The sequence below is a fragment of the Chamaea fasciata genome, unplaced genomic scaffold (genome assembly GCF_029207755.1).
Source record: "Chamaea fasciata isolate MVZ Bird 193981 ecotype frontalis unplaced genomic scaffold, bChaFas1.0.hap1 SCAF_16, whole genome shotgun sequence".
Classification (NCBI taxonomy): domain Eukaryota; kingdom Metazoa; phylum Chordata; class Aves; order Passeriformes; family Sylviidae; genus Chamaea; species Chamaea fasciata.
In genome coordinates, this window is record NW_027094101.1 from 16,005,525 (window position 1) to 16,024,348 (window position 18,824).

General features: G+C 42.8%; 1 protein-coding gene across 4 annotated transcripts in view; it reads left to right on the forward strand.

Annotated features, from left to right (window-relative positions):
- Positions 1-16,865, forward strand: part of TBC1D24 (TBC1 domain family member 24) — a 31,098-nt gene extending 14,233 nt beyond the window's left edge. For 3 of the 4 annotated variants that reach the window (XM_066197961.1, XM_066197962.1, XM_066197963.1), the window contains exons 3-8: positions 1,720-1,737; positions 6,105-6,263; positions 7,214-7,277; positions 9,274-9,369; positions 11,019-11,244; positions 12,874-16,865. In XM_066197961.1, coding sequence (XP_066054058.1) covers positions 1,720-1,737; positions 6,105-6,263; positions 7,214-7,277; positions 9,274-9,369; positions 11,019-11,244; positions 12,874-13,028 — 718 coding nt within the window. In that variant the 3' untranslated portion in view covers positions 13,029-16,865. The remainder of the gene's footprint in view (positions 1-1,719; positions 1,738-6,104; positions 6,264-7,213; positions 7,278-9,273; positions 9,370-11,018; positions 11,245-12,873) is intronic. The other variant, XM_066197965.1, reaches the window with a different exon arrangement.
- Positions 16,866-18,824: the final 1,959 nt, after the last annotated feature.

The window sequence follows — 18,824 nt, forward strand, 5'->3', positions numbered from 1 at the left end:
TAATGTAAGGCACTATAACAGCTGGGAACATTTTGCCTGACTGAGGAAGAACTTTATTTAAACAGAGCAAGGAAGAAATAAGTCTTATTTACTGGTTACTTGTAAATAAATTTGACTGCAAGCCTCCAGGAAGTCAAGAGTATAGTACTCACAGGTAGGAGTTGGCCTGTTTTGTGATAGGTTCATGTACCATTAGAAAAAATAATGTTGAAAGAACCATGGAAAAGAAGAGTGACTGTACAGATCCAAGAAACTGTTGCATAATCACAAGCTCTTCTCAGAAATAAGGGGAGGAAGAACCAACTCTGAAACCGGTAAATGAAGTCCTGCTCTGATGTGACAGTAAAAGTTATACTAATAAAAAGCTTAGCTGAGAGGCCTCTCGATGGATATAGAAAAGGCAGCAATGTATTAATCTGAACAAAATTAGCATCTTGCCAAGTGCAGATGTATGTGCAGGTAAGTGGAACATGTTCTGTTTTTCCAGAGGCCTCTGACAGCAGAAAACTTCTCCCAGCCGTTTTTGAAATCTCAAGTTTAAGTGTTAGACAGCTTTATGAACTGCCCTGCCCTCTGAAGTCCCCTGGGTCAGTGAGTGTGATACCTAGAAAGCTCAGACTGTTTTCTCTAAATCTCCACTGATATAGTAGGATCTTCCAGCCAACTGTATTGCTGGGTTAGTTACAGTAGTTGCAAACAGATACCATTCCATGGCATGGCAATACATACTCTGTACATTTCAGCCTAAGAGATCACGTAAATGTTAGCTGAACTTCCTTCATGTGTCTACCTACATGTAAAGCTCCCCCAGTCTCTTCCAATGGTTAATTTTTTAGACTCACAGCTTGGTTTACAATCAGCTTCAGCATATACCTGTCAGTCTCAAGGCCTTTAGCCACTGGATTGTCACACTGGGGGCAGTTCCAATCATTGCATTTGAGACTTGTTACAAAATATTGACTCCTCCATTGTGTCTTCCTGTTAGAAAGTTCAGGAGAGTTGTAATGTCCTTGAGTGTATTTTTTAAAACAGAATTAGAGCTTTAAATAAAAATAATTTTTTTAAAAAAAATTAAATAAAGCAGAGAAAAGAAAACATACATCAACCAACCACAGACACTCCAAAACCTCCTGCTGTGTTAAATGTTGCAGAGAAATTCTTACTCACAACAGTGATGCTTTCAAGGCAAAATACAGTAATATACCCAAATAAAGCAAATAGTTACTGCTATGCCAGGCAGAGTTCCTACTGGAAAACCTTCATCCCTTCTTGGCTACCTTTGTAAACCGATTGAAATTTCTCAGTGTCCCCAGGCACAGTGCTGCTGGGAGCTTGGCTTGGTTCAGTTTGGATCCCAGTGTGGGCAGATGGAAGTGCAGGAGAAGAGTGCAGGAGAAGTGAGCTATTCTCCAGGGTTCCATGGAGTGCCAGTGAGTTCTCTTCTCCAGTTGCGTTTGGCATATGCAAGGAGAAGATGATTTATTTTCCCATCACATAACAAAAAAGGGGGAAGATAAAAATATAAATGTTTTAACCTGTCTGATTGTTTTTTAGTGCTTGATGACTCAAATCAAACCTTGCTTTGTTTCTCTCCAGGCTCCTTTCACTCACTTTGTCATGGATGTAGGAAGTCACTGATCTTTTCTGTCTTTTTTGTCTTTCTCCTTGTATGTTCTCCTTCTGTCCATTCCATCTCCACTGCACCACTCCTGTTTGCAGTCTTGCACCTCCCAAAAGGTAGGTTAAAATACTTGAGTCTTTGCACTTTGCTCATTCCTGCTCTCTTTGGCTTGTTGTTTTTTCCAAGGCCGTCACGTATTGCCAACGCTGGGGCAGGAGACTGTGCCACATACCTGAATACCCTCCTGCAAAGTTAGTTCATAGCACCTGCAGAGCTGTGAAAGAAGGGGTAGTGGGCCCAAGGAGTCAGCACAGCACTTCAGACAGCAATACACCTGTGTTTTCCAGAGTGGGAAAGAGTACTGTACATGGAGAAAGTACATGGTGGGATTATGGTTATGACTATAAAGGGCTGTTATAATAATGGTCCTTTCTACTCCGGATGAAAAAGTGTATTTTTTAAAAAATATCTCAAATAACAGCTTAGATGAGCTATTAGGTATCATCCCACCTCCAAACCTGGTTTATGCTGTTGCATTCAATGTGAAACAGAGTCAACTTTTTATCTTCTTTGGAAGCTTTCTGCTGTTAATTGGAAAAATTTTGGACTGACCCCAACTTGGCTCACTCCTAAAAGTGAATTCTATTCATAGTAGATTATATTTATTTTTAAGTAGGTAGTGGTTTTTTAGAGTCGTGAAGACAAGAACCTTTTTATGTGCCAAAGAGGTCAGAGTTACTCAGCCATGGAGCATTAATGGTTAATGAAGTCATTTATCAAGTCTTGGCCTGAAAAGTAAATCTTAAAGAATTGAAATCCAATGAGTGGATTGTAATACCTGATAAGCAGAGAACTTGGAAAGAGAAAGGCGGCCCGGCGAGTATTAAATACCACAGATGTTTGGGTTTCAATTCATGCCTTTGAGAATCCTCTGATCTTGCTGCAGGTGCCCTGAGTTAACTTTAGTGAGTGATGCATATTAACACTTGTACTAATTTATAAAATCAAAGTTGGAATTAACTTCCTCATGTTTTCATGTTTGAAAAAACATCTTAAGAGACTTAGCAAAGCATGTTTCATACCATAACTTCTGTGTTGAGGATTTTACTTCTAATAAATCACTAAGCTGTTAATCCCAGCCAAGCAAATCTTCAGCATCTGTGTATTATTTTTGCAATTAGGTTGTTCTGAAAGCAGCAGAAAGCTTTGATTTATGCTAAGAAACACTTTGGGTTTGAGGGGACTTAGGGAGAGCAGGACGTCGGTTGATGCTGATCTGGACACAGGATTAGGTTTCAGGTTTATATACCACAAATTACTTATATTGCTATTTATGTCCAAAAAAGAAATCTCCTTTTACCACACAATTATGCCCTCACTTAAATTATAATGGATTTTAAAGATAATGTATCTCCTCTAAGATTTGACCCAAGCCAGAGTAGAGCAGGAAGATGTAATTCAGTGAGTAATCTTTGGGGTTGGGTATTTGTTGTTCTTTGAATAATACAGGGAACATCCACTTCGACAGGCGCTGCTGCATGTCCTCAACCTTGGCTTTACCTTTGGGAACTTTGAGGTCTCTGAAGCATATTGTATTAATGATATACCCGAAAAAGCAACACTCCTATGAAATTAGCAAATGCTACTCTATTAAACATTAATTGTGCTGGTTTTCAGACCTAATTCCTTGGAGTAATAACAGTTAAACAAGTCTTTCCAACATCAGCAATCAAGAGAAAGTTGTCATGCAAATCCTGGTAACTGAGGAGAACACTAATGCAGGGTAAAACTTTCTGAATTTGTTCAGTTCTAGTGATAGACTTTAATGCTGTCCAAATTTACTGTTCTCTCAAGCTACAGTGTTTTCACAGATGACCCTGAATGGAGTGGAGTGGTGAAGGCTAAACTTATTTTTCCTCAATAAATATAAACAAAAACATTTGGGTTTTTTCTTAGCCCACTTATGTTCAGTTCATTTTCACTTATTTACTATTTTGAAAAACCACTGCCAAACTGAAGGAGATGATTTTCAGTGTCATTAGATAAATACTGTCAAAAATAAGAGAATTAATACAGGTTAGGTACTTGTAACTAGTTGCAATTTTCTGGCACCCCCCAAAAAAGTTTTATTTTTGCTCAGCAGCATAGAGTTTGGTTTGATAGGTGCAGGCTGTATGTGGACACTCCTTAACACAGGGTCCAGTTTCAGTCTCAATCATCTGCAGCTGTGATTTGTTACTGGAAAATAGCAGGTTTCCCAGTTTCACATTCTTTGGTTTAACTAGATGGTGCCATTAAATATAAAATTATTTACCATGATGTTGAAAGGGCAGGAACTGTATGCCTGGTACGGTTTTAAATGGCCAATACAGTGGTAAATGCTTTCTAGAAAATCAGAAAGATCTGTTTGAAAAGGTGATATTCTACCTACATGGAAGAGTTGTGGGAAGGCACAGGGTACTGAAAGGGATGTGTTCAGAATGCTGCTGAGCACAGGCTTTGAGAGGGGTTTGGGTAGAAAAGTCTTTAAATCAGCAGTTCAGAGTAGCCAGGAAAAGGCAAAAAGGCAAAAGCAATGATACCCTGAGTGTAAGAGCCTTTTAGAAAAAAGAACTGAAGTTTAGTTGCCCAAACAGCTCACAGAAATGTGAAAAATGTACAGATCAGGTATACAAATAATTCTGAGGCTTGCTTAAGGTGTAAATGTAAACATTTTGATATTTATTATTAAGTTGTAGCCTATTTATCACCATTGCTTTTCTGCTGGAAATTCATTCTAATAAACAGTTGACTACCCTGAATATTTTTTAATTCCTTAAATGTGGGGGGAGAAAAAAATCTTCATTTCTGCTGAACTGAAACCAAGGCTTTGTCTCTCAGCTCTGTTCCTTAGAGACACCAGTTTTAGCTGCAGACCTGCCAGAACACAGAGGGTGAGACCTAAAGCAAGATTCTGGACATGGGGTTTCAAGGCTTGGCTCCTACTTTGTTTCAATGGATCTCTCCTTTGCCTCAGATTGCTGTGTTTAAAAGTACAAATAATGTCCCTAGTCTGTGATACTGTAAGTTTTAAAACCTGTAAATAGTTACAGGTTGTTTAAATAGCTGCCCACAAAAGTTCTTTGCATTAAATAATGCAGGGTAGCAATGCAAAGACTGATTTAATTCATTTGGCTAAAATATAAGCAGTAATTTTAGTGATTTTTTAAGTGACCTGAAGAATCACTTCATTCAAAATGCTGACACCAAGGTGCCTACAGTGAATTCCAGAAACCACTTCCCAGTGTCTCCAAGCAAGCACTGCTCTCCATTGCAATGCTGCTGGGGGTTTTTTTTGTTGGTTTTTTTTTTGGTACTACAAGCATGAAAAATAAAAAAAATTATATATTTTGTGTGTTTTAGGGGGTGAGCTAAACTGTCCAGATTCATGCAGATGTAGTGTTGAGGGTCCCTTCATGATCATGAAACTGAGAGAAATGTGTAATTGTCAAAAAAACTCCATCACAGAATGGCAAATACTTGCACCTGAATCCTTGCATGCAGAGCAAAGTAATAAAGCTCTATTAAACACCTGCCTGCCCAGTAATTCAGTGACTTGTGTAAATTCTGTGTCCTTGGCTGTCACTATTGCATTTTAAGCATTTAACATAGACCATGAAAGCAAATAACATTTAATCCCCAGGCTCTGGGTTTGCATGCTTGTTAAATCTGAGAAGCAAAGGCTGGTTAACATGGTGATGACTGTTACTTCAAGTGTTTAAAAGTCGTCAATCAATCCTTCCAACTGTATCAGACCCTTCTGGGGGCTACAGGGATTTCCTTCCCAGTGTCAATGTCTAGGACTCCTTGATGTTCTCAGGCTCCATCTGTAACCATGACCCCAGGAACATTTTTGGTTCATAATGAAGTGGAAGTCATTGGTAATGACATGTTTCCAAGAGGTGGAACTTCTCAAAAGCTTCAAATATTTGCCTTCGGTTAAAATTGCTTACCCTGGTAATACTGATTCCTCTAAAGTTTCTGAGGGGTTTAGGAGTTCTCTAATCCCACACTATAGGCAGGACTTCAGAGGTAGAAAAAATACTGCCCCTTCCTGTCAGATACTGGCTGTTTGTTTAGGTATTCTGTTCATTGTGCTTAAATACAAGTGCTAGCGAGACTGTCACAAACAGCAAATATAAGGCCATGGTAATTTTTAGTGGCTCAGTGTTGTGTCCTCTGGGTGTAAAGGTGCAAGCCACAGCTCCATATGGAGGAACAGAAAACTCAATCAAGCCAGATTTCTGCCTCTGAGGATTATGTTAAATTGCAATAGTTTATTACCTTCACCAGGTCATGGCCACCTAATCCTGTGGGCTGGAGCTTTGACCCATAATTTATATGCTGGAGTCTGTTCGTGTTCAGCTGTCTTCTGATGTTTCAGTTCAGGAATTCAAAACTTGTTAAATTATTGCTTCTCAATGTTTTGTGTTGTATTTCTCAGGCAGAATGTGCACTTGGCAGTTCATGCTGAGAACTTCAGATCAGAAATTGTCAGTGTGAAGGAGATGCGGGATATCTGGTCATGGATCCCAGAGAGATTTGCACTGTGCCAGCCCCTCCTGCTTTTCACCACCTTGGAACATGGCTGTAGTCTGAGCAGGTAAGGAAAACATTCCTCTCTTCTCTACTGTAGGGCATAAAGGAGCAACTGGTGAAGTGTTTGCTGGATTGACAAAAAGGCTATGCTTAGTCAGAACTTGATCTGAAGAATATCATTAATGATGGAATATAAATGTGACAAATTCCTGTTGCCTACAGCATTTGACTGGGATATTTCCTATGCCAGAATATTTTGAACTGTTCAAGATAAATTGGAAAAGTCAAACTTGGATCAGTTCACAGATTCTGCAGGTCTGAGTCTGGTTCCTTAAGGGTTTGAATGGTTTAACTCAGTGGCTACTCTGCAGGCACTAGATAACCACATTCAAACTGATCCAAGGAAGAAGAGAACTGGAAACTGGAAATCACCTATGAATCTGATTGGTTGGGGTTTTTTAAGTAAGATAAACTAGATATGAGTTGTCCTTGCACTTGGTACAGAACACTATAACCCTATAGCTCCTAATAATGACTTTGCCATCAGTAGTTGTGGTACTGAGGCAGGGAGTGACCTGCTCTCCCAGCCTTATGTGCCTATGAGGAAGAGCAAAAGCGAGCAAAGAGAATGCATCACAATTAATTTCCATGAAGACCTAAAGCCCTTCACATATGGCCATCAGTCCTCTAGGTTGTTTTACAATCCTTTAGGTTGTTTCCATTCAAAATGCTGTAAAATGCTGCAGCTGATCTAGGTAAGCTTCTAGTTATTCTTCAGAGACATAAACTGTACAGGGGACTGAGTAGGGAACAACTGCTTGATAGTATTCGTTTACACTCAGCTGTATTATTTACATGGACTGTATAAAGTATTTGCAGGAATATTCTTAGTCTTCAGGTGTTTTTTTTTGCCATGGCATCAGTTGGAGAAGGAGGCAGTGCCTGACGTTGAGGAGGAAAGAAGCTGCAGTTGGTGGCAGTCAAGTGCTCACTTTGTTGTGCTCTGCACTTCAGGTTCTATTCCCACAGTGAGGGACACGAACCAACTCTGCTCCTCATCAAGACAACAGCAAAAGAGGTGAGTGAGGTGAAAGACAAATTATTAAATTGGGGTTGGGGCAGTGTGTAATGTTGTGTTGCAACACACAGCTGTTTATAATAAAATGAATAAGCAAGGTTTGTCTTCGGTTTTTTTAGAATCCATGCTTTACGTTATTCTATTTGTTGGTTATAGGACTATGCATTCTTGGGCAGACCTTGCAAACCAGGTCTTGGTTAACTGCTTTTTCTCTTGCAAGTATCGTGGGGTGATGGACTACAGTAGCTCATTATGCTCTTGGACAGTCTCTGAAATGCAGAATCAGAGGGACAGAGTGGGAACTGTGCTAAAGTTATGATTCATAGAAGATATTTTAATTTTCTCAAGGATATGAGGAGAGAAAGTAGCAGAATTTAAATTATATGAATAATGTTTGACTACATGATGTGAAAACAAAAGCCTTAGCTTCATCTTGTTCTTGATTAGGAAAAAAATAGGCCAAGGAAGCTCTGAGAACCTGCGGAGGAGTGTGCATAGGTCCCTTATTTCTGCTCCTATTTGTGACAATATTGGACAGCATAATGTGAAAACAGCAACACGCTTATTTAAAACGTTAATACATAAAACAAGAAGTCTTCCCAGAACCTTCTCAGGAGGGTGCAGAGGAACTTCCTGTAATGATGTTGTTTTCTGTGCCACTGTACATTACCTCTAAGTATTCTGTATATGACATTAGGCTGTTATTGCAGCCTGTGGGCTTTATTCCTGCCTGTATCTCTGCAGGATGACTGTTCATGAGCAAGCCCATTTCTGCTCTTATTTATATCTACCTAATGCTCACCCTCCAGGCCATTTCACAGTTCTGCGTGTGGTTTCTGGCCACTCAGGCCTGTGTTGAGATGCCAGTGGCTCATGGAATGCCCCTGGTGTCTAAAGAGTAGAGGGGAGGAACAATCGTTTTGCTTCTTGTCTTGGAGCCTGTCAAAAAAACTAGGAGAAAAAAATATGGGGGAGTTTGTCTTGTGCTTATGGGTTTGGAGGGGTTTTGCAAAGGGTTGTTCATCCTTTATTCATATGTCTATAGTTAACTTCTAGAATGAAGAAAATTTGCCTTCCCATTTTCTGCCTCTCATACCCATCAGGCATATCACATCAAATGGACTTCTGGGTCATTTAGATTTAATTCTAAATCTAAATTTAGATTTAAATCTAAATACAGATTTATCTATATAAAACAAATCTGATCTTCAGTAATTTTGTCCTAGGAGCTCTGGTTGTAGTGCTCATGGAGGCCAAACAGTAAATGTACATTAGAACAATTCTGTATAATCATAATTGTTTTTCTAGTTTCGGGGGGGGGGGGGGAAGCAGATGATTTCATCCTACTCTCAGAGTTTCATTGGTTCCTCTGTGTGCACTTGGCACAGATGTGTATTACTGGTAGCAAAAAATTCTAGTGCAAACACAGGATTCCAGAGATCAGCTCAGCCCTCAAAGGGTGCTTCTCTTTATTGGAGACTAGTGACCCCCATGTGGTTTGAGTGGCTCTCTAAATACCTGAGCTCGTTCAGCATTTGCTTAGCTAAGCTGGCTTTAACCTACACTTTGAAATGTAAGAAAGCGACCAAGGCCACTGTTTGACCAAAAAGTGTTCAGGCAGAGCTGCTCATACTGTAACTTGGGACAGCACTGCTGCTTTGGCTGCCACAGTGAGGGAGGGGGAGTCAGGCTGTACAGGCCTGGAGTGATCTATGGTTTGGTACCCGGGGTTGTGATAGATAATTTCTCCCTTAAGACATCAGAGGTATGAAATAATTTATGACACTCTTAGGATTTAGAGGTAACCACCGGTGGATTAAAGCAGTTTAAATCTGTCTTTGATGTAAGTACTTGTTCTGCTTTAATCCACTGGTACAGAGACTCTGAAACTCAAACTAAAGTAAAGCTTGCAGTTTTGGCCTCTGAAATATCAGTATTGGTGGGTTTAACACACTTTCTCCTTCAATGGGAAGCCTGACTGTGCTGTCTGTGCCAGGTCTGTGGGGCTTACCTGTCCACTGACTGGAGCGAGCGCCGGCGAGGAGGGAACAAGCTGAGTTTCTTTGGAACTGGGGAGTGCTTTGTGTTTAGGGTGAGTAAAATTTTGTTGTTGCTGCCCAGAACCAAGACAGAACAAGTGTAGTGGTTAACTATCACCTTCCTTCCGCTTAAAGAGGCTGGATTACATGCCTTTCTAATTTATAAAGTTTATTGAACTCTTAACGTGGAGGGAAAATTTTACTTTTAAGTTTTGTGGTGACTTTTTCTCCGCTTGCAAAGGACATTTTCTTAAAAGATGATAGAATCATCAAGGTTGAAAGACCTTTAGGATCATGAAGTCCAATCACCAACCCAGAACTACCATCTTGTTTACTAGTAAACTATGTTCCCAAGTGCCACATCCACACGTTTTTTGAACACTTCTAAGGATGGTGTCATGGTTTGACACTGGTCAAATTCCAGGCACCCATGAAAGCCGCTCACTCACCCTCTCCTGCTACAGCTGGGCAGAGGAGAGAAAATTTAACAAAGGGTTCATGAGTTTCGCAGTCCTTAGACTGGGAAAAAACACTCCAGGCAAAACATGCTCAACTTAGAGATATAGGGCAAATTTATTACTAATAAGATCAGAGCAGGAAAATGAGAAGTAAAATAAGCTCTTAAAAACACCTTTTTCACCTGAGCTCATCCGTCCTTCCCACCAACAGTGCAGGGAGACAAAGGCTGGGGGGTTTCTTCCACTACTCAAGGAGAGGAGTCCATCCTCTGTGAGACTGGGGGTCCCTCCCACAGGAGACAGTTCCCCGTGAACTGCAACATGAGCCCCTCGCACGGACAAACAGTCCTCCAAAACTGCTGCAGCGTGGGTCACTCTTCCTCAAGGTGCAGTCCTCCAGGGGCAGACTGCTCCAGGCTGGAAGCAGGGGCCCCTCTCTCCACTGGGTCTCCCATGGGCTCACAGCCTCCTCTAGGCACCCACCCACTCTGGCATGGGCACCTCCCCCACAGGCTGCGGATGGATCTCTGCATCCCCCATGGATCCTCATGGGCTGCAGGGGCACAGCTGCTTCACCATGGTCATCTCCACAGCCTGCAGAGGAATCTTGGCTGTGGCTCTCATCTCCTCCCCCTCCTTCATTATCACAGAGGCATTACCACCATTTCTAATTGACCCAGCCCTGGGTAAACTTCAGAGCCATCAGGGATTGCCTCTGCTAGACATGATGGAAGCTTCCAGCAGCTTCTCACAGAAGCCACCTCTGTGGCCCCCCCACTACCAAGAACCAGCCCGTGCAAAACTGACACAGATGGTCACTCTATACCTTCCCTGGGCAGCCTGTGCCAGTGCCTGACAACCATTTCAGTGCAGAATTTTTCACAATATCCAATCTGAACCTTCCCAGGCACAACTTGAGGCCATTTCCTCCTGTCTACCTCTTGTTAACTGGGAACAGAGCCTTACCCCTTCTGGCTCCACCCTCCTTTTATGCAGTTGTAGGAAAAGATGATCTAGAGATGAGAGATGTAATGAGGTAACTTGGAAGGTATTGTGTTATTTTTTCAACTACCTAAAAAGCTAAGGAATAAAGTATAACATCTGGCCTAAAAGAAATGTTGATCCAAGCTTTACTGCTGACTCTGCAGGTAGAGACTGAGGGGCTGGAATATTCTTTTCTGAGCAGAATGCTGTGTAGTGTGTCTACACTAATGTCAGCTCTGCCCTTCTCTGTCTTTTTGCAGCTGCAGCCAGAAGTGGAACGCTACGAGTGGGTGATCATAAAACACCCAGAACTAGCCTCAACTGGATCAGACACAGAAAACCATGCCCAACCAGCTTCCAGCACCCTTTCCTCCAGCAGCATCCCCTCAGATCGCCTTTCTCCCTTCTTAGCAGCTAGGCACTTCAACTTGCCTTCCAAAACAGCTTCTATGTTCATGGCTGGCAGCAGCGAGTGCATCATTGTAGGTGAGTCAGTGTGAGAATTCGAGCACAGATCCCACCCCAGCTCTTCATATCCACCTTAGATACATGGTAAATACACCTGACCCCTTTATCTATTTCAGTATCACAGGTAGAGATAAAATTGCCCAAAACATCATTTCCCAACCAAAATTTTCAGGTATGCAGGTAGGAATACCTCATAAGCAAGCATTTTAGAGAAGAGAATAATAACTCATGACTTTAAATACAGCCATTCCTTCATACTGCCTAATTCACAATGAGAAGTAGTTCTCAAAAAGGAGCTTACTTTGCATCAAGGATTTTGAAACACAGAGTAAACTATAAAAGATGTTAATTCTCCAGGAACTTTATTGGATCTGTGGTGCTGCGGACTTTGGCAAAAGTCTGCTTAGTAAAGTTGTCACTTAAATGGGATTTAGAAGAAACAGATCTAAAATCACAGTTGTCATTTTCCCAAAAGTCTTTACTTGACACTTGTTAGGAGAGCAACTGGCCTATAATTTGCTCTGTAATGTCAAGTGTTGGCTGATTTCCCACTTAGAAGCATGTGCTCGAATCATAAAATCATGGAATTGTTTACTTTGGAAAAGCCCTCTGAGACCATCAAACCCATCTACATGTAGTGCCACATCTACAGGGTTTTTGAACACTTCCAGGGATGGTGACTCCACCACTGCCCTGGGTAGCCTGTTCCAATGCCTGACCACCCTTTCAGTGCAGAAATTTTTCCAATATCCAACCTCAATCTTCCCTAGTGGTTCAGACATTTTCCTCTTGTCCTATCTATCACTTGTTCCCTGGGAGCAGAGCCCAACCCCCAGCAGGTTCCACCCTCCTTTCAGGGAGGTGTAGAGTGTGATGTGTCCCACGAGCTCTTCCTATCAGCCTTTGGTAAGGTAGTCGCTTACATTTACTGTATACTACACTATGGGTGGTAATAAGAGAGATACAGGCCTGGGTAGTAGATATGTGGAAGTGAATGCTGTACACAGCTCCAGCTGTAGACCAGAATTCCCACCCTTTTGGTTCTTCAGATGGCTTTAGTAACTGTTCTTTGATGGTTGCCCAGTAAGCAATAGGAAATCTTCTTTTTTGTTCTCCTAACACGTTTCTGTCTAACTTTATTTCACTTCTCTGCATTTTCTGACTGAAAGCTCTGTGAACCTTGACACAGACCCACAGATAACCAAAATGCTTTCAACTCTTACATGTTTTAGAGTGATTTAGAAGACCAAGCCAGTGCTGTTACTTACTGATCTTGTTCTTCTCCCAGCTTTGATTTTTGACTGCTAACAGAATTATTTGGTTTTCCTTTACTGGAGAAAAATTTGTAGTTTTAGGTTCCAATATCTTCCAGCACTGAGCTGAAATACAAATCTTAAATGCAGGTAGCTTTTGTTCTTACTGAGTTGCATTACTTTTGTTTATTATTATTATTAAAATAAATTATCCAGTTCTGATATTGTAATTCAAAACCTATACATCTGATCATATACTGTTGCACCTGAAGACAGGAAGCAGACATTGCTGAGGGCTTCCAGTTGTTCCCCATGGGAAAAGCACTAAATTCTTTGTACAGCTGTTTCCCATGAAATGCAGAGACATCCTCACCCTGTCTTTGTCTCTTCCCAGGAGGTGGTGATGGCCAGGCTCTGTATCTCGATGCAGATCTGAACCACGGGAGAACCAGCCACTGCAACACTTTCAATAACCAGCCACTGTGCTCTGAGAGCTTCCAGATCTCCATCCTGGAGGTGTGGGGCTTCAGGGACACCATGAATGGTTGATGTGACTATCATTAATCAGCTAGTTTTTCAGTTGTCCAAGGTAAATTCTGATACAGGAGCTGAGTTGGAACATCCTTTCAGCTGGGCTCAGTGCTGTGAGACATTCCTAAGTGGTACACTTGGATGCAGGCCTAGTTGTTTACTCTTATTTTATTTAGGACAGGTCAAGGTGAAGTAATGTATCTGGTTAACTGCTTGTTCCTTTACCTCTAGAGATCTGTATTCAGGGACTGTTGGTGAAAATGAAAATGTGATGAGTCCGGAGCCATGCTAGATGGATACAGGTCCAAATCATGGGATAGGTTTGAGTCTGCAGTTCCTCGGAGGCACAACCCTGGCTGAGCTGTGCTGCAGAGCTCTGACCCACTGGCACCAATACCTGGCCTGAGCCAGTAATATCAACTGTCTCCTCACAGGGAGCGCTGGTGACCTCAGATTTGACCTAAAACAGCAGTTCATAAAATCACTGCCCTCCTATTAGCAAACATTGTAAGGACAAATCAGTACCATTAAGAAGTTATGAAGCTCTTCATTCACACCAGAACCACGATTGCTGATCTTTTTGTACCAAAACTTTGACATGTTCCAGTTGCGTATGTTTGAGCAATCTGCCTCTGAGAAAGGCATCCAGGCTGGACGGTGATATCTCCAAGTCTTGATTTTGTTTACATTCCTATTCCATATCAGTATGATGACTTCAGAGCGACTCCCTGCGTCAGGCAGCTGAAAGCCAGAGAGTATCTGCAGTGATCAGAAATGTTCCTTTCCTCATCCTTCCTGGGAGCTGAAATGAAGCTTTAAATCTGAAAATAACTGTGTTGCTATCCCTGTGTGTTTCGGGAATTGGACGTGGTGGAACAGGAGCTTAATCCTCTCCCCACAAGTAAAGATAGGAAGGCAGGAGGAAATTTGGGAGGGAATGAGTTTCCCAGGAGAACTGGAGGCAACACTGTTTCTCCAGATGTCTTCCCAGTGATGAGATCCCTCCTGAGAAGGTAACGCTTTTCTTCCTGTATATTCTGGTAGGTTTTGAGTGATACAATGAGGCTTTGCTCATTCTTGAGCATTCCTACATTCTCTGCAGGCATGTCCTGAGACATGTGATGTCTGGAAGCAATTCCCCAGAGTCTTTATTCAAAAATTGCACTATCTGTTGTGGAACTTCTCCCACATGAAGCACAAATACATAAACATCAGTGAGTAGTCCAGAGCATACAACAGGATGCTCAGAGCTTCAGTGAGTAACTCACTAGTAGGATTTATCACAACAGGAAAAATGAAGGGAAAGAGAAATTGCTGATTCTCTAAACAGTTCAATCTAAAAAAATAGCTGTAGTGTGGGTTTGCTACTTAAGCTTGAAGTTCATTAAAAGGAAAAATTTGAATGAATAATGTTAAAAGCTAGTCTGGACAGGGTCACGTTCGTATTCAGAGGTCAGAGGTGAGTTTTGGGTCATGTTGGCTTGTTCTGCTTGCCAAGCATGACAGTACCTCATGGCTTGGTAAAGAGCTGCTTCGTGCAGAGTATGTGAATAAACTTGGCAAAAATAAGATTTGCTTTTTAAGTGCCATTTTGAATTTTTTGTCAAAATAACTCTGAAAAATTAGCCTATGTGCAGAACAGTTTAAGATGTCTTTTGCACCATTTGTATTTGCAATTGGATTCTCTCATCCTGTCTGAGAGTCAGCATTGGGCCTCCCTTTCTCCTTCCCACACAGTGAGTTCTGCCCAGTTGTCTTTTCACTAGTTTTCTATACACTTGATTGAACTGCAAGAGGTAATGCAATTATACTGATGTATTTTGATGTGGAAGAACTCAGTCATAGCTGACTTTTTGCAAACACTGGCTGATGCTGCCTTCTAATTTTCTAAACCACCCGTGTCACTTTGCCCTTGCAGGTATCCCGCAAGCTTCCTCAGACAAAAGAAATCACTCAAAAAGTACAGGTTCTCCTTAGTGTAGGTGGGATTTCCATTTGGTTTGCATCTCCTCTTTTGAGCTTGTCTGAGGAGGTATCCTTGGGAACAAAAAACAACTCAAAACCACAACAGTATTAATTTCCAACTTGTTGTCAGAAATTCCCTGGAGCTGTGTGTTGGTAGAATTTGTGGGAGTGTAATGTTCTACTCCAAATAAATAAATTTTACCTGCAAAAGCTTGGGTGCATCTGGCAGTGTGATGGGATTTCCTCACTCCCATCCCTGCCGGGTGCAACTATGTCAATACCTTGTATTAAACTATATATAAGAAACATTCCTCAGAAACATATTCCTTTCCCTGCTCTGTTCTTGGTGCACAGTGACTTAAGTGTTTGGAATCCGAAATAACTCCTGGTTGCTCAGAAATTCATCAGAGGATATCAGTGTGAGAATCCAAGGAGCAGTACTGGATACCAGGCACGGGACTGGTTTGGCTTGATAAAGCACTGCTCTGCCACAGCCACCCTGTGGGACTGGTCTGTGTGGTTTGAACTGAAATAGCCTGGATGAGCAAGAAGCTGCAATAATCCAGGGAGAGCAGTTCTACAGTGCTGAAGCAACTTCACACAATCCTTGTGTTCAGTAAAAATGGATATTCCTTGTCATGTGCAAATCCTCATCTGTCATTCCTGTTGTGGTTGTGAGACACCTTAGAAGAACAGCATTTTGACTTAGTCATCTTTCCGGTAGCAAAGAGGCATTTTTCCTGTCTGTGTAGTTAATGGTTGTTGCTGACCAACTGTATATCGAATTTCAAACCCTTTGTTTCATGCAAAGCTCTTGAGCTGGAAGCCACTGGCTGGTTCTGAAGACAATTACTACAATAGACACTTTATCAGAAAGTGAAGTTATCTCAAGTACTCCAGCCATGAAGTGCTTTAGTCAGTTGTTACTTGCAGCTCTGAACAACTGTTGAAGTAGGTTGTAATCCCCATTTGTCGCCCTGCTGGCAGCAGTAAGAGTGCCAGAGTCACTGGATGGCCTTGGGCTGGGAGCTGCATGCTGGGCGTTGGTCACCACAGTTCTGCAAGAGCATCTGTGCTTTCCTGAGAAGCTGCTTTTTGCTTTGTCATATTCCTTGAAGGCAGAAAAGATTAGAAACTCCTGACATCAGAACCCTGACTTGACTGTAAATGGCAACCAAGCTGTTTGCAGGCCACAGAAACTGTGTCCAGCTGCAGCCAGGCTGGACAGACTTCACTGCACCTGAGTTGTCTTTCCTGGAGCTCCTGCACTTTGGCACACTCCTTTTTCTGATGCAGCACGTTAATCAACCTCATGTTAATAGAGGCAAATTAGCAAAGGGAAGGGAAAAATCCTCATTTCCTCTTTGGTGACATATCTGAAGTCAAAATGGAGTGGGCGCCAGTACCGTTCTTTGAAGAGTTAAACAATGCCAATAGAGATGTGTGATGACCCACAGAGGGGTGACGTGCAGATCCATCAACTGCTCTTCATGTGTGTGTATTGAAATTGTGTACTTTGTCCTTGGAAATTCATCCTCATTTTTGGTGGGGCATGATCTCTTCTGCCCATGGGGACACTGATGCCACAGCCAGGAGTTGACCCACAACTGTGGCACTGTGAGAGCTCAGCTCCTGCAAGTGACACTGAGTCAGGCTGTTGGGTACAGCTGAGGCGTGGGCACCTGGCTGTTCTGCAGCTCTGTCATGAATTTCAGACTATTCATAGTCAGGGTGAGTGTGCGTGTACTATTTGGGGTGCTGTTTTCTTCAGATGAGTGGTGATGTGCTGCTGAATTGGTTTTCTACCCTATCTTGGAATCACTGCCCTACATCAATGGTATTTTTGTCACTGTGCAGAATATGGGATTATATTAAAGGTATTTGACTGTGGAGGCTGCTGGCTTTGTCCTTTGTTCTGGTCTTTTCCTTCCCATACAGCTCATAACAAAAGGCACCCTGAAACTGAAAGAAACCCTGGGGCATGTGTTCTCTGACAGAACTCTCACTGTGGTGAGGTGGTTACACGGTTCCTGATCATTTCAGATCTCACAAGACTCTCTGAGATCAGGTGTCAAACTGACTGTGAAGTCTCTAGATAGCAAATTCTGACATGAGCCTTCTTCCCTTTGCAGGGCCAGGGAGCATGGTTTGCCCCAGGCCAGCCTAGGTTTAAAATAGAGGTTAGGGGTGTCTTCTGGCCACCAGCACCTGTAAGTTGCAATCAGACCATGCAGTGACTGAGGATGTAAATGAAAAAAGTGGAATTTCATGAAATTTGGAGGTTTAAACAAACTGCTGTCAGGCCAAAGAGATTTGTGTATTTCACTTCAAAAAACTCCCACCGCTCCATATCCACCTCATACACAAATCTGGCCTTCCCGTGCTGCTGTACATTTCCAAGAGCCGAGCTGTGGTTTAAGGCAGTGCAGTGAGGAAAAGGGATTGCTGAGCTGGCAGAAACAATTCCCAGATGATTGATTCTCCAGCCAGCTCTGCGCTGCCAGGAGGTTTGCTGCACAGGAAGCCCGTGGCCACTAGAGGTTCCTCTCAGCCTGGTCCTGTGCCTTCATCACCAGTAAATCCATCCTTGCAATTCAAAAAGGGCTGTCTTCGCATGGTTTCCAAAGGCGACCTGAGCCTTAAATACCATAAATCAGAATTTTACAATTCCTTTAAAGGCTGTAAAGTTAATAATGAAGGTGGTTAGTAGCAGGAAGGTGTAAGTAAGGGATCGTGGGGAGCAGAGCAGTGCAAGCAGCTGTTTTGGGACCTCGCAGCTAGCTGCTGTAAACCTGGTGACTGAGACCTGAGAGGGTAATGTGCTTGATTGCATCAGGCAGCAGAAACTTGGTGTCCTGCCTAGAAAGCGTGGTGGTGGGAAGGTCCTGGATGATTTCTCAGGACTGGTAGCAGCCCAGGAGCCTGAACTGGAAAAGGAAGGCTGTGCTGTGTTGTCTTGTGCTGCTGCAGTGTGAGAAGAGCCTGATGTTTGCCAGTTGTGCTTTTTTTTTTTCCTCTGGATTTTCTGTGGAGGCTTTTATGTAATGTAAATGTCTCAGAGACACCTGCTTCTTTGAGAGATGTTTTGTAACCAGCTGTGGCACAACATTGCCTCTGGCAGCAAATTTAAAGGATTTTCTGCCTTTTCAAGCCCCTCATTGGGTGTTTCCAGCTCTGCCCTGCTCTTGCCCTTCCCAAGCACTGCTTTGGGTTGCAGAGCCTGTGTCTGAGCCTCTGGGAGGGTTATGGCTCCACTCCTTGGCTGTACTCTGGTGACATAGGCTGCTGCTGACTGATTTCAGACCACACAAACAGCTCTTGGGTGGAGCTGGGTACAGACTTCAGCTGGGGAAAAGTGTTTGTTCCTGCTTCGCAAACTTGCAGCTGGCTGCTGCTGGGCAAGGGTAGATAAGGCACCAGGACTGTTGACACTGTCCTGGACCCAGGGATGCACCTCCCATTGCTGACACAGCTTCAGTCCATGGCCTGCATGTTTAGTCACCTTCCTTTCCGTGGTGAAATGTCCTCCAGAGTTACGGCTGTGCCCTCTACATGTCATTGACTGAAGGGTTTCTGACGGGGCTCGTCCTCCTGATCCCTCAGCCTTGAGATGAAGGGGGCAGGTCTGGAATCCCATGAGGAAAAGTGCAAGCCCAGCAAGCCAGTGATCAGTACCTCGTCCTCCCAGCCTGCGTGATGCCGGATCGTCTGTCCCATAAATGACTGGGAGTACACATTTTTGATCCGTGAGCATTCCAGAGCAGCACTGGTGTTGGCTGCACCAGCTCAGCTGGCTGCAGCCAGAACTCTCCCACTAGCAGTGGCTTGGGCACAGTCTGTTCTTCTTCC